At 39.8% G+C, this 12477-nt stretch overlaps 1 protein-coding gene across 3 annotated transcripts; it reads right to left on the bottom strand.

The window, feature by feature from the left end:
- Window positions 1–3857: 3857 nt before the first annotated feature.
- On the bottom strand, window positions 3858–11969 carry rac3b (Rac family small GTPase 3b). Of its 3 annotated transcripts, XM_026316221.2 has the most exons (7): window positions 11677–11965; window positions 9311–9382; window positions 8146–8306; window positions 7602–7615; window positions 7439–7501; window positions 6707–6866; window positions 3858–6454 (listed from the first exon to the last, which is right to left on the bottom strand). In XM_026316221.2, the coding sequence occupies exons 1-7, from the start codon at window positions 11709–11711 to the stop codon at window positions 6324–6326; spliced, it is 636 nt and encodes a 211-aa protein (XP_026172006.1). In that variant the 5' UTR covers window positions 11712–11965; the 3' UTR covers window positions 3858–6323. The 3 variants fall into 3 exon arrangements, with proteins under 3 accessions (XP_026172006.1, XP_026172005.1, XP_026172008.1); XM_026316220.2 differs by lacking the exon at window positions 7602–7615 and having other exon boundaries at window positions 8189–8306; window positions 11677–11956; XM_026316223.2 differs by lacking the exon at window positions 7602–7615 and having other exon boundaries at window positions 6394–6455; window positions 6704–6866; window positions 8189–8306; window positions 11677–11969.
- Between the last annotated feature and the right edge of the window lie 508 nt (window positions 11970–12477).

The following is a 12477-nucleotide window of genomic DNA, read 5'->3' as shown; positions in this document are numbered from 1 at the left end:
GCAGTGGGTGGTGGGAGTCAAGTAGCAGGTATTGGTCTGTGTGTAGGTTTCCTGTAGACTTCAATTTCCTGCTTACAATCGGATCTGATGACGACTCAGTCTTAGTCCTCTCTGGTGAATTTAATGTTTGCATCTACTGCATTGATATGATCTATGAAGATTTTAACTTCCTGGGTCTTTTTCACCCCCAGGTGTCATCCACATGTCTGTGCCATCCCTGTGAAGGAGCTGAGAGCTTTCTTCTCCACTTCTTCTTAGTACAGATTGGCAATTATGAATGACACAGGGGAGCCCATGGCACATCCATGTTTCTGTCTGTAAAATTCACCTCTATATGAGAAGTATGTGGTGTTCAGACATAGGTTGAGGCTGCTTCTGGCAGAGAGGGTGCTGTCCTCTTCTAGTCTTCTCCTAACAGGTGTTAGGTGTATTAATGTTTTTGACAAGTCACATCAGCTCTATGTTCACAGATGCAAAAATGAAGCATACAAAGAAAACAACACTGTACCTACTGTGAAACATGGAGGAGGCTTGGTTATGTTCTGGGGTTGCTTTGCTGCATATGGCACAGGGTTTCCGGAATCTGTGCAGGGTACAATGAAATCTCAAGACTACCAAGGCATTCAGGAATGAAATGTGCTGCCCAGTGTCAGAAAGCTTGGTCTCAGTCGCAGGTCATGGGTCCACCAACAGGATAATGACCCAAAACACACAGCTAAAAACACCCAAGAATGGCTAAGAACAAAACATTGGACTATTCTGAAGTGGCCTTCTATGAGCCCTGCTCTAAATCCTATTGAACATCAATTCAGTTCAATTCAATTCAATTTTATTCGCATAGTGCCAAATCATCAATCAATCAATACAAATTGTCTCAAGGCACTTTACAAAAAAACCCCAAGCAAGCACTTGGCAACAGTAGAGTGGAAAAACTCCCTTTAACGGAACCTCCAGCAGAACCGGCTCAGTTTGGGCGGCCATCTGCCTCGACTGGTTGGGGTGAGTGGATAGAGGAGAGAGAAAAGAACAGCAACAATAAACAACAAATGGACACTGCAGGTTGGTGGGGCCAGTAACTGCACATCAGCAATATACAGCTCAAGGACCAGGGACACCTGCAGAAGGTACAGAGAGAGAGAACAGAGAGAGAGCACAAAGTTAGCTCAGTGCATCAATGGTCCTTGGGCAGTCTAGGCCTATAGCACCATAACTAAGGGAGGTTCAGGGTTACCTGAAGCCAGCCCTAACTATACACTTCGTCAAAAAGGAAGGTTTAAAGTATAGCCTTAAAAGTACAGAGAGTAGTGTCTGTGGACCACCAGTCTGTGGAAAGACCTCAAACAGGTTGTCTGGAGAAGGCACCCTTCAAATCTGAGGCAGCTGGAGCAGTTTGCTCACGAAGAGAGGGCCAAAATACCTGGCTATAGGTGCAGAAGTCTCATTGAGAGTTACAGAAAAAAGGTTGTCGCCATGGTTCAGTTTATAGGTAACTTCACCTGGACAACTGAGAATCATCACAGTATCCTACAGTATATAGTGTCTGGGAAAAGCCTTAAAAATACAGAACAAAAGTGAGTGAGTGAAATCTGAGTAATAAAAACTAAAACTAAGACCAGTACATGTAGGTTTTGGTTTTCACTGTAAGTTAACCAGACTACAGAGACTGATGGGTGGACAGATTAATTAATTTTTACACCATATGATAATGGATGATGAGAAATGACTGAAGGGAATCTGCATATTTTAACATTATATCATGTTAGCAGACAGTTACCTATTCACATATCCATTCATGTGTAGCTCTGTTTTTAGTCTCCACTAATACCTGTACAAAACCTCTGGCTAATAAGCTGCTATATGCATCAATATGTTCATCATGTAGTCACTAACTGGTGTCTGTCTGCTGTTTGCTGCTGAGCATGTAATGGCATTTCTGAACCAGTTTGCTGTACACAGCCTTTTATTTGTGGGCATGATGAGTACACAATAGACCACTTAAAGCAAATGTACATTAAAATCAAAACAATGAGCTGAAAGGGGGTATAAGACTGCAGGCCCGCAGAGTTAAGTCACATTGTGTTCAACCTTCATCTTTCACATTATATAGATATTTGTTGTCAAGATAAAAAGCTGTTCATGATGCAGCCTTAACAGAATTAATAAAGCATTAAATCTGCAGTTTGAAAGGCCTTGGCATGTGGATGTATACAAAGGCATTTGTACAAATTTATGGATTCACAACAGGATTATGCTGCATTCACATCCCATGAAAAAATATGGTCAATGATAAAATAAGTTTTAAACTGTTAAATACTAAAAATACATGTGGCTTGGAAAATATTAGCATCTATATTTATGGGGTCTTAAATTTAAGAAAAATATGAACTATCATTAACAGATAATTTATGGGGATCTGCTGGAGGCTATCCCAGCTCTCTTTGGATGAATGGTAGGGGTACACCCTGGACAGGTCACCAGTCCATCACATGCAGTCATATTGAAGACTTTAATGATATGTGTGTTATATGAGATAAAGAGCAATCAGGCTAAAGTGCTTGTGTTCCACAACCTGTAAAAGTTTGAGAGTTGTGTGTACGTATTGTACGAATGTTAGGTGACAAAAATTTGACAAATAAGGGTGTTGAATGGTCTACTGTCAGCCTACTGTAACCATTACTACCTTTTTGGTTTTGGGGGTAATATTTCATGCTGGATTTCATTGGAATGTTAAAGAAGTTCCTGTGAGTAGACATTTTTTCATTTCAAGATGGTAGACATCATGAAGATACTGTCTGCTGCAGAATAACAGCTAAAGATTCAGAATGTTGGCATGTGTCAAGTATCCTACTTGGGGCAGCAGAAATGCAACCTTCATGCGGATGAATATGATGCCATTGATAGGTTATGACACTTTATCTGGGGGTTTGGTTTTCAAAGTGCTTTGATGCTGTTGAGGTGTTGAAGATGTTAGGGGTACAGGTAGGGATTGTTTGTGGGTTTGTGGAGATCATTGCAGTTCAACAGTTACAACAGTATATGTAATGTGTACCAGAGCAACATATTGAGCCCAGAACTGCTATATAGAGCAAAAATAAATATGGTTAGTTTCCACATTTGGTGTCTAATTGTGTAGCATCCATTAAATTATTTACAAAAAAACAAAAAACTGATTATTTTTTTTATTTCACCAAGCTAAATCCACCCACTGTTCATTTGTTTTTATGTAAAAGTGGAAACTATAATAGACAAAGCAAAAAGCAAGTCTAACTTCAGTTTTTTGTTTTATAGGCTACTACTGACCTCTGCCACAGGCATGCACATTGTATTGGTGTTCTAATAGTTCTACCATCTGTGAAGGGAGATCATGGTAATGTAGCCTATTTTGAAATAGCAGCATTAAGTCACACATTAAAAACTTTTTGTACAGTATCCCAGTTTGACAATGAAAATACGACACTGACTTTGCGACTGTAGGCTATACTGTTTTTCTTAAGTGTTTGTTCTTTTGACACATCAATAAAATTCCTTGTCAGGTTGAAAATTGATACACATCTGCTGTGCGAATATGAAAACAGCAGATCCTGTGGGTTCAAAGATGTGAAACTGAATTTAAGAGCATGTCATGCAGCCATATTTGGATTTACAGAAATGTGGGTGAAATGTGTGGCAGCAAAGTGCTAACTTTAGACTCATGGGAATCTGTGCTTTTCTTGTGTCATCTTTCTCACGCTGCAGGCACTCCACACAGTTGGATGTGCTAGGTTTTTCAAAACAAAAGCATATATTTAGGCTGCTTGGACAAAAGAAGCTTATCATTTTATATGTGTTTCTTGTAATGAAAAAAACTTTCTTTCAAAACTTTACTCATTATAACGAGAAAACTTTCTTGTTAAAATAACATAACGAGTAAAAAATAAAATTCTCTTGGAGGCAGCAATATGCTCCTGTAGAAATGACTTAGTTTTCCTGTTAAAATGTTTTTGATGAGATAGTCTCAGATGAGATGGTATACAAAGACATAGTGTCTTCAAGCTGTCTGAGCAGTTCAATGAGTAAGTTAGTGAAACATATAAAACTTAAATGATCAGAAAGAGGATCACATATACAAGAAAAAAAAATCAACCTGGTTTGATCACACATTCATGTAAAGATCTGAATCACTTGTATGGGGTAATAAAGGAGAATAAAGAGGATAAATGTTAAGAGAAGAATACACCATGACAGAGCCCAGAGTACCTTACATATACATTTGTATTTAGTATACAAAAATTGAAATATTTCACCACACAGACATGTGAATACAAAATAAAACAAACAACTATACAAGTCATCTTACATTACATACATACATGGCCAATGCATTTCACCATACAATCTCTCCTAAGAATGGGTCAGATAACCAGAGAACTTCCATGCAATATTAGATTACATTTTTTTTTGCTCCATTTATCAGCTACGTTTTCACACTTTAGCTAGGCAGGATCACATAACATGATTTAACCACACAGTTTGCTATGCCAACCAAAGACAGCATGACAGAGTGGACTGCAGTACTGCATCTCACCACTTGAGAGGGACAGACACACTGCAGGCCTGCAACCATACAGAAATGCATTTCATAAAGGTGCAATCTGTACTGTTTGCCACAAGGACAGACTTCACAGAAATTGGCCCCTTTATTTTACACTGCAGCAACACGTCTAACTTCAACATGAGTGACTATAATTCCTTTTATTTTTAACTTTTACTTTTAAAAGCTATATTTTCTGGTACATGTAGATAGATATCCATAACACATTCCTTTTCTAAGGTTTTATTCTGTACATCACTAGATTTCAGTGAGATCCATTTTCTCTTTATGCCAACAGTGTGTTGAAAAGTCTTGTGTATTACTACAATACAATATGAAATAGTACCAAAAACTCAACACTAAAAAACTTGGCTTAAAACAATACTGTCCTTTATACACTGCGCCAAACTGTCATACAGTGCTCACTGATACTGACAAGTGCTTGTCCACACACACAAACACACACACCTGTGACAACCTGTGTCAGTCACACACACACACACACACACACACAGACACACACACACACACACACACAGACACAGACACACACAGACACAGACACAGAGGAACAGAAGCCAAATCTATACAAATGGGATAAAACAAGACAGAAAATTTGAAGACCCATGCAAGCTCTTCCACCCCTTCAAATTCAGAACTCAGGCAGCAAGGTTGTACAGCCCCTATGTTTGGCATGCACAACTGTCACATGTTCACAGTAAGAGGAAGTTACCCAAATGCGTCTGACTAAGATCAGATGTTTGTCAAATGCAAGAATAGAGTTGTGTTCAACGAACTGATCAATTTCATTATAAAAAACATAGCACAGATTGGATACACCATTACCGTCTTGCTAATAGTGTAATGTTTTATTTTTTTTTTCATCATTCAGAACTTACAGTTTTGGCAATGGCCATGTTAACCTGCCAGATTAAGGTAAAAATTAAGCTGCTTAGCTCCCACTCTTTTAATGTTGGCCATGGTTACAGGTTTTCTAACCTATAACTTTACTTGGCCCCGGTTTTTCTGTGTGCTAATTTGATTAAACTGACTGATTATCTTGCTAGTGAGCCCAGGGGCAAAACATGAAGTGTGTGCCCCTATTTAGGCCCTCTCACAGTTTTTAATTTTATATTAACTTGAATTTCCAATTGGGGTTTACTGACGTGTATCTATGGTATTCACACAACATTTTGACAGAAACCTCCTCCATAAGACAGGCCTCGCAAGTCACCTTAAGGCTCTTTGCCATTTCTCAAAGGGGAACCATTCTATCTCTATTTTTGAGTTATGCTCAATGTGTGAAATTCCATTAGTAGCATTTTGTTTTCAAATGCTGGTCCTAGATCAGAAGCTATGGGTAACATCCAAGGTGGTGAAGGTGTATTCACAGTTCACTTTCAATCTTGTTAACACTGCATTAATTCAAGCAAGCATGGCTGAAAAAAACAAAAACAAATGTTGCAGCATGACTAGTAATAAAAAGAAATGTTTGTCAGCCCTCATGGCAGTTTGATGTAGTTCTGTGAGTAAAAAGTAGGTGGACAGTCTTTCACAACCTATGAACTATTCAGTAATGGTTAAAAAAAATCTGATTAAATATTGATCTTGTTACAAATATCTCTTTGAAAAAACATCAATATAAAGAAATCAATCTCAGCAGTGCACACTGGCTAGTTTTGTCTCTCATCCTCTCAGAGAAATAGTGGTTGTTGTTCATTGTGATGTGGTGTAGTGTAATAATGTTTTCTCCTCAGAACATGGTGCACCTCTTCCCTCTTTTCTTCACAGGCGGAGGGCAGAGCACGGCTCGGATGGCCTCATCAAATACCGTCTTCAGACCTCGCTGGGTCAGTGCGGAACATTCCAGGTACTTCACAGCTCCTGCAGACCAGGAAAAAGGTGTGATGGAAAACATAGTTCTCAAACAGTAACACTGGCCTCATTAGCTCATTATGCCCCTGTAAAAAAATACCCAAAGTAAAAATGTCATGTAAAATTCTTACCTACCTTTGATTCCATTTTTTGTTTATTGGGTGTAGTAAATTGATCATTTTTTGCTAAAATAAATGATAATAAATTATTGGATCTTCATACATAACATATCTAGATGTACACATAGACAAATAGCCTCACCGATTTCTCGTGCCATGGCTAGGCCCTGCGGGTAGGTGATGGGGGAAAGCTTCTTGTCTCGCAGCCGCTCAATGGTATCCTTGTCATCTCGCAAGTCCAGCTTAGTGCCCACCAGGATGATGGGTGTGTTGGGGCAATGGTGTCTAACCTCTGGGTACCACTGAGGTACCACACACACACACAAGCGTACATATGCATATACAAAGGACAGAGTCAATGAGAGAGGAGAAAGAGAGCAGTTAGCTGGAAACAGAGGCAGAGCAAGGAGCGCCTTTCCACGATGACATTCAAGAAACTCTGTGAGTGGTAGAAATAGAAACGTTATTTTTTATAGATTGGTTGTATGACCACAAAACAACCTCAGGCAAAACAACCTTCGATAACATCACATCACATGTCAATCCAGGACCATGCACACTCTACAGAGGAAGGTCAGGCTCTAAATAACATGTGGTTTCATATGAGAGCATCTTATGATGCTCGTCAGACCAAACCACAGTTGGCCATTGCGCTGTCTCTGCAGAGTGTCTGAACCCCTTCAGACCTCGTCTTGCAACATGTCTCTGCACTACATCCACTGGTGGAAGTAGTTCAAAGCCAGACTGTCATAAGCTGAGGCCTGGATGGGTTGGTGACATGGGTGTGATAATCCAGGTGGAGCCATAGATGTGCCTCATTGTGGTCAGACTCGGCGTGAAGGGTGAGGGTTTGGGGGTCAGTTAATGTACTGACCTTAGCTCGGACGTTCTCAAAGGACGCCGGACTGACCAGGGAGAAGCATATCAAGAACACATCCTGGGAGAGAACCAGAGAGAGGGCTGGTTGAGAGAGATACCTGTATGTGTGCATGCAAGTATATGTGTATGGAGCCAAAAAATTATTCTTACTTTTATACAGACAAAAGCTTATCTGTGGTAACTGTGATACCAGTAACTAAATAAATGTGTTTCATAGTTAGTTACATTCATGTAATTTAGAATCAAATGGAACTTACCAGCCTTATCTGGTCATTAAGTCAAATATTATTGGAATGATACTTAATATTATGTTTTTGTAGCATGTAATTGCAATATTTTTTTTTGTTTATTGACATTCTGAATCGCTGACATTATTGCATCATTAGGTTTCTAAGTTCAGTCAGTTAGTTTCACATTTCCCCGGGCCGTTACTTGGTGTAAACATTTTGTAACATTTCATTTCTAAGAGCAAGAGAGAAGAATAAGTTTGTTTGGTGCAACAATTTTAAATTTAGTGATGTGAAAATTTTCATTTAGTAAATACTTATATTTTATCTAGGCTTGAACTTGCAAATAGCAAATACTTTTATTTTATCTAGGCTTGAACTTGCAAATAGCAGCTCTAGAGTCCATTCTTTGCTTTCATCTATAAATTAGTTTAAACAGAACTGTTGTAGAGCTGAGCATGTTATGAGTAAGTGCCTGTGAGTGAGTGTGTGTGGATAAGAGAAAGAAGCTTAAATACCGTCTGTGGGTAAGACAATGGTCTGAGCCTATCGTAGTCTTCCTGTCCTGCTGTATCCCAAAGGCCCAGATTCACTGGTTTTCCATCCACCATCACATTAGCAGAGTAGTTGTCAAAGCTGCAGGAAGTATACTAAACTGAGTAAGATACAATTATGGAAAACTGCATACACCTAGGTGATTCCTGTGATGCATTTCCAAACATACTGTTGTAGAGAACTGAAGTACAGAGAACTGAATGCACACAGAAAAAGGTAGAGGCCATCCTGGAATACACTGACCATCCCCTTCACAACATCCTGATGGAGCAGAGAAGCAGCTGCAATGGACAACTCACCTCACTGAAGTACAGGACTGAAAGATACAGGAGATCCTTCATCCCCACTACCATCAGGCTCTACAACACCTTCGCCAGTGGAAGGTGACTAACCAACATGAACTAGACTGTTACTGAAAACATTTATTTCTAACTACTTATATTGCTACAAGACTACCTTCCCTTCAGGGATTAATGATGTTATTAATATTATATTGCTGAGACTTATATATATTTATATCAGCTAAATACTACATGTAAGGATAGAGCCAGCAGAGGTCTAGCTTAGTTTAGGAAGCATGAGTAAACAGCTAGCCTGACACAGAATGCACCTACAATAACCCTACAGCTGGAAACTCCCGTTTAATCAGTACCAAAATGTAGGTATACAAACCATACAGTGTCATTTTATGAGGGGTTGTATGCCGATGCACAAGATGGTGAAAGTTATATGTATTAATCAGCTATGTCATTGTATTACTTATTGCATTAAGTTACCATAAATAATCTGGGTTAAAGTGTTTTAAACTGTAAATGTTCCCAAAATAAAATGCATAAATTCTGACCATTCTGACAGAGGAAGCATAGTCAGAAGTCAGGTACTCATTTCATCTTGGACCACATATGGAATGGACCAGAGCTGATATGAATACATTTAGTTTGTTTATAGGCTAATGCAAAATCTGATTTGAGCCACTTCAGCAGGTAATGCGAACATTTTCTCTTTTGTTGTTTTGTGCACCTCAGGGTCACCATATAAAACCATCAGATAATTGTGAAAACATGCACAGTGTGTGGTTTACTCACACAGTAGGGATGTATTCACCAGGGAAGGCATTGGTAGTGTAGCTAATCAGCAGACAGGTTTTACCCACAGCCCTGAGTAAAAGGAACAACACAGAATGCAAATATATAATACAGCTACATCTTTATACATACAAAACTCATTCTCTTTATACTGTATTTAAGTATGTATGTGCGACTGTGTGTGTGAGTGTAAAGGCAGGCTGCTACTACTAGGGAGTAGCCTGCCTGCCACACAGACACTGGCCTACATTTATGCTGCCTGAGGGAATCTGTAATGCCTACCCCCTATTCACCCACCATACAAACACACACATGCACACTCACTCACAACTTACTCTTCTTCTGCTTACATACTGTACAAACAACACCCGCTCCACTTTTGCACTCTGCTGTATTAACACAAGCCACATGATGCCACACAGATTGCTGATGGCATGGATGGAGTATTGGCGATGTGTTCATGCATGAAGTAATGAGCAAAATTTGTGTACATGTCCTCATAGACACAGCAAATGGTGGTTACACAGTGCCAATATGTGTGAGGGTCCCATGAGACTGATCCAGATGAACGGACAGAGAGAGACGAGGGATGAATACAAAAAATAGGGAAGAAGTTGAAAATTGGCATTTTCACTTCACACAGAGAATAATCCATTTTTTATAATTAAAGCCATATTCTAGTGATTTAAGACTTAACTTCCAAAAGGTTGGAAAAGACAGTTCAATAAGAAGAATGAATGGGCATACTCAATTCAATTTAACTCTATTCTATTTGTGTAGCACCAAATCACAATACAATCATCTCAAGACACTTGACATAGAAACCCAACAAATCCCTTATGAGCAAGCATTTGGTGACAGTGGAGAGGAAAAACTCCCTTTAACAGAAGAAAAAACCTCCAGCAGAACTGGGCTCAGTTTGGGCAGCCACCCGCCTCGCTGTTGGGGTCTACTCAAAGCAACAAAAGGCAAAATGATTTAAAATTATTTTAATAATTAAATTCTTCATATGATTCTACATAATAAAATACATATAATCCTTATGTTGATGTAAGCTCCAAAATTACAAGAAAACAGAATCCATAAATACAGCTGTTATATGGATCTACTAAAAAAGCTGTATAACCAAACAACTCAGTTGTGCTACCAGTTCACAACAACATCCCAACGTAAAGTCTATGGACAGAGCTGGAATGCAAGGGTGGAGCCAGTGGAAGAACCAGTGGTCATTCACACGATGCAGAAACTGACCTTCAAGCAGGAAAACCTTTTTATCTTTTGCACCCTGTGATCAACCTTCATTTAAATTTGAGTCTGGTTATTGTAGCACATTCATGAGCCAATGTGCAAAGGTCTGTTTCCCAGCAATTATTTAGACTTGTCTCAATAAGAAAAGCACAAGTGATGCTAAAATGAACAATGGCTCTGCTCTATTCAAGTGTCCCAGTAAGCCACGACAGTGAGCAGTCAACAATTGCACGACCCTAAAAGTGAAGCAGCTAAGTGGAATTAAGGCATTCTTCATACCTGTGCTTTGCCGCAAAGCAGGAATTCTCTGCACAGTTAATCTGACCACACCTTTATTTCTTTAGTGGCTGGTAAAAATGCAGCACTTCCCAACTCCACAGACTCTCTTTTAGAAATCTGTAGTTTCAAAATCCAAACTGAGATAACCCTGAGGACATCATCAAGGTTATTATTTTCAGACTTTAGGAAGCTCCCTCCTGAGCCAGCAGGGCAGTGCTCCACATGATTTGATGTGAATCACTGGAAAACATGCATGACCTTTAAGAATTATCAAGAATGATTTCAATTGCAGCATTGTGGCATTAATCATTGAAATATGACTTCAATTGTCTATCTTTTTAATAAATAACAATCTCAGAGCACGTTTTGAAGGCCTTAATTGATAAGTAGTAATTGTTTTAGAAGAGTAAAACAACAGAACAAAACAAGAAATCCTACTATCGGTGCCATAAGTAATCGAATGGGCAGTGCATTAAGAAATGGCAGTGTGAGCAGAAACTGGGCCTGTTTGCCACCAACACATTCCTAAGCGTGCATCAGCACTTCAGCCTGCCTCCAGTGGCCTACGAGGCGTGTAGGTGTTCCCGCATAGCATCCCGAGGCGTTCCGCTCCTGCTATCACAGCAAAGAAAAGGCCACGATGCGAACAAATCCAATGCAGAAATACGGCGATAAATCGAGCATTTGGAAGCAGGCGATAGAAAACCCGAGCGACCCACACATCGGCAAGCCCCAGCCCCGTTTCCTACATAGCAGCTCCCATCATCCATCCATCCGTGGCCTCATCACTGAATCACACATCAGAAAACGAGCTGGTGCTCTGTGTGTTTAGCTCTTACCCGTCGCCGACCACCACACATTTGATAGCTTGCATTTGTACACGAGCTGGGAGCGTCCGGGAACTGGCGCTAGAGGTTTAATATATCCGACAGTGTGCGCTGAGATCTCGGATGAGAGCAGCGGGGCCAGTCCGCCCAGCGATGTGGCTGCAGTATCGATGACGAGCTGTTACCCGAACGAGTCCGAAAACTACCGAGTCTGTTTAAAGAGGCGGGTAGCAGAAGAACGAGACGAGAGGATTCACTTCGTCTACTTCCGTTTTTGCTTGAATCTCGAGAAGAGAATCATGGTGACCAAGTCGTAAGTGGTAGAAGATTGGAAGTCAAAATTATGACACGATGATGTTTATGTAATGGGGTGAGAAAATGCTATTTATGAGTGACCCCCATATGTGTGTATTTGTGTGTACCGTTTTTTTTTTTTTTTTACAACACGAAAACTTTTCTAATGTAAAACATTATATCTGTGTGGCCTTACACCGCCATGCCAATAGATGACTACACAAGCAATGAGCGCTTGTGAAAGACGCGAGAGAGTTACTTGCCCCTGGTAAGCGGGCTCAGTAATAAACTGAATGCCGCTGTGTTAAGACGCAACTTTCTTGTCCTCTCGTGTTTTTTCACAGGTATGAAAATATTTCAAAAACGTGTTCATTTAATCGTATGTGTGTAAAGTGAGATGTGGGATACAGGGAGTTTGGATGAGTATTGAATTGTACCTACAAAAGAAAAAGTGTTTTAATTTACTGAGGATTGTAGGAACAGTTGAAGAGTGAGTCGGATCGTGTTTTATGCCTGACC

The sequence above is a fragment of the Mastacembelus armatus genome, chromosome 19 (genome assembly GCF_900324485.2).
Source record: "Mastacembelus armatus chromosome 19, fMasArm1.2, whole genome shotgun sequence".
NCBI lineage: Eukaryota > Metazoa > Chordata > Actinopteri > Synbranchiformes > Mastacembelidae > Mastacembelus > Mastacembelus armatus.
The sequence above is the reverse complement of the archived record's forward strand: the minus strand, read 5'-3'. Positions and strand labels throughout refer to the sequence as shown.

What these genes read in the sequence shown, in the direction of transcription:
- rac3b (XM_026316221.2), bottom strand. Translation starts at nt 11,711, where the DNA reads ATGCAAGCTATCAAATGTGTGGTGGTCGGCGACGG. An exon ending in TGTGTGGTGGTCGGCGACGG is followed by an intron (nt 9,383 to 11,676) that starts GTAAGAGCTAAA and finishes CCTTTTACTCAG; the next exon opens with GGCTGTGGGTAAAACCTGTC. An exon ending in TTGAGAACGTCCGAGCTAAG is followed by an intron (nt 6,867 to 7,438) that starts GTCAGTACATTA and finishes GTGGTACCTCAG; the next exon opens with TGGTACCCAGAGGTTAGACA.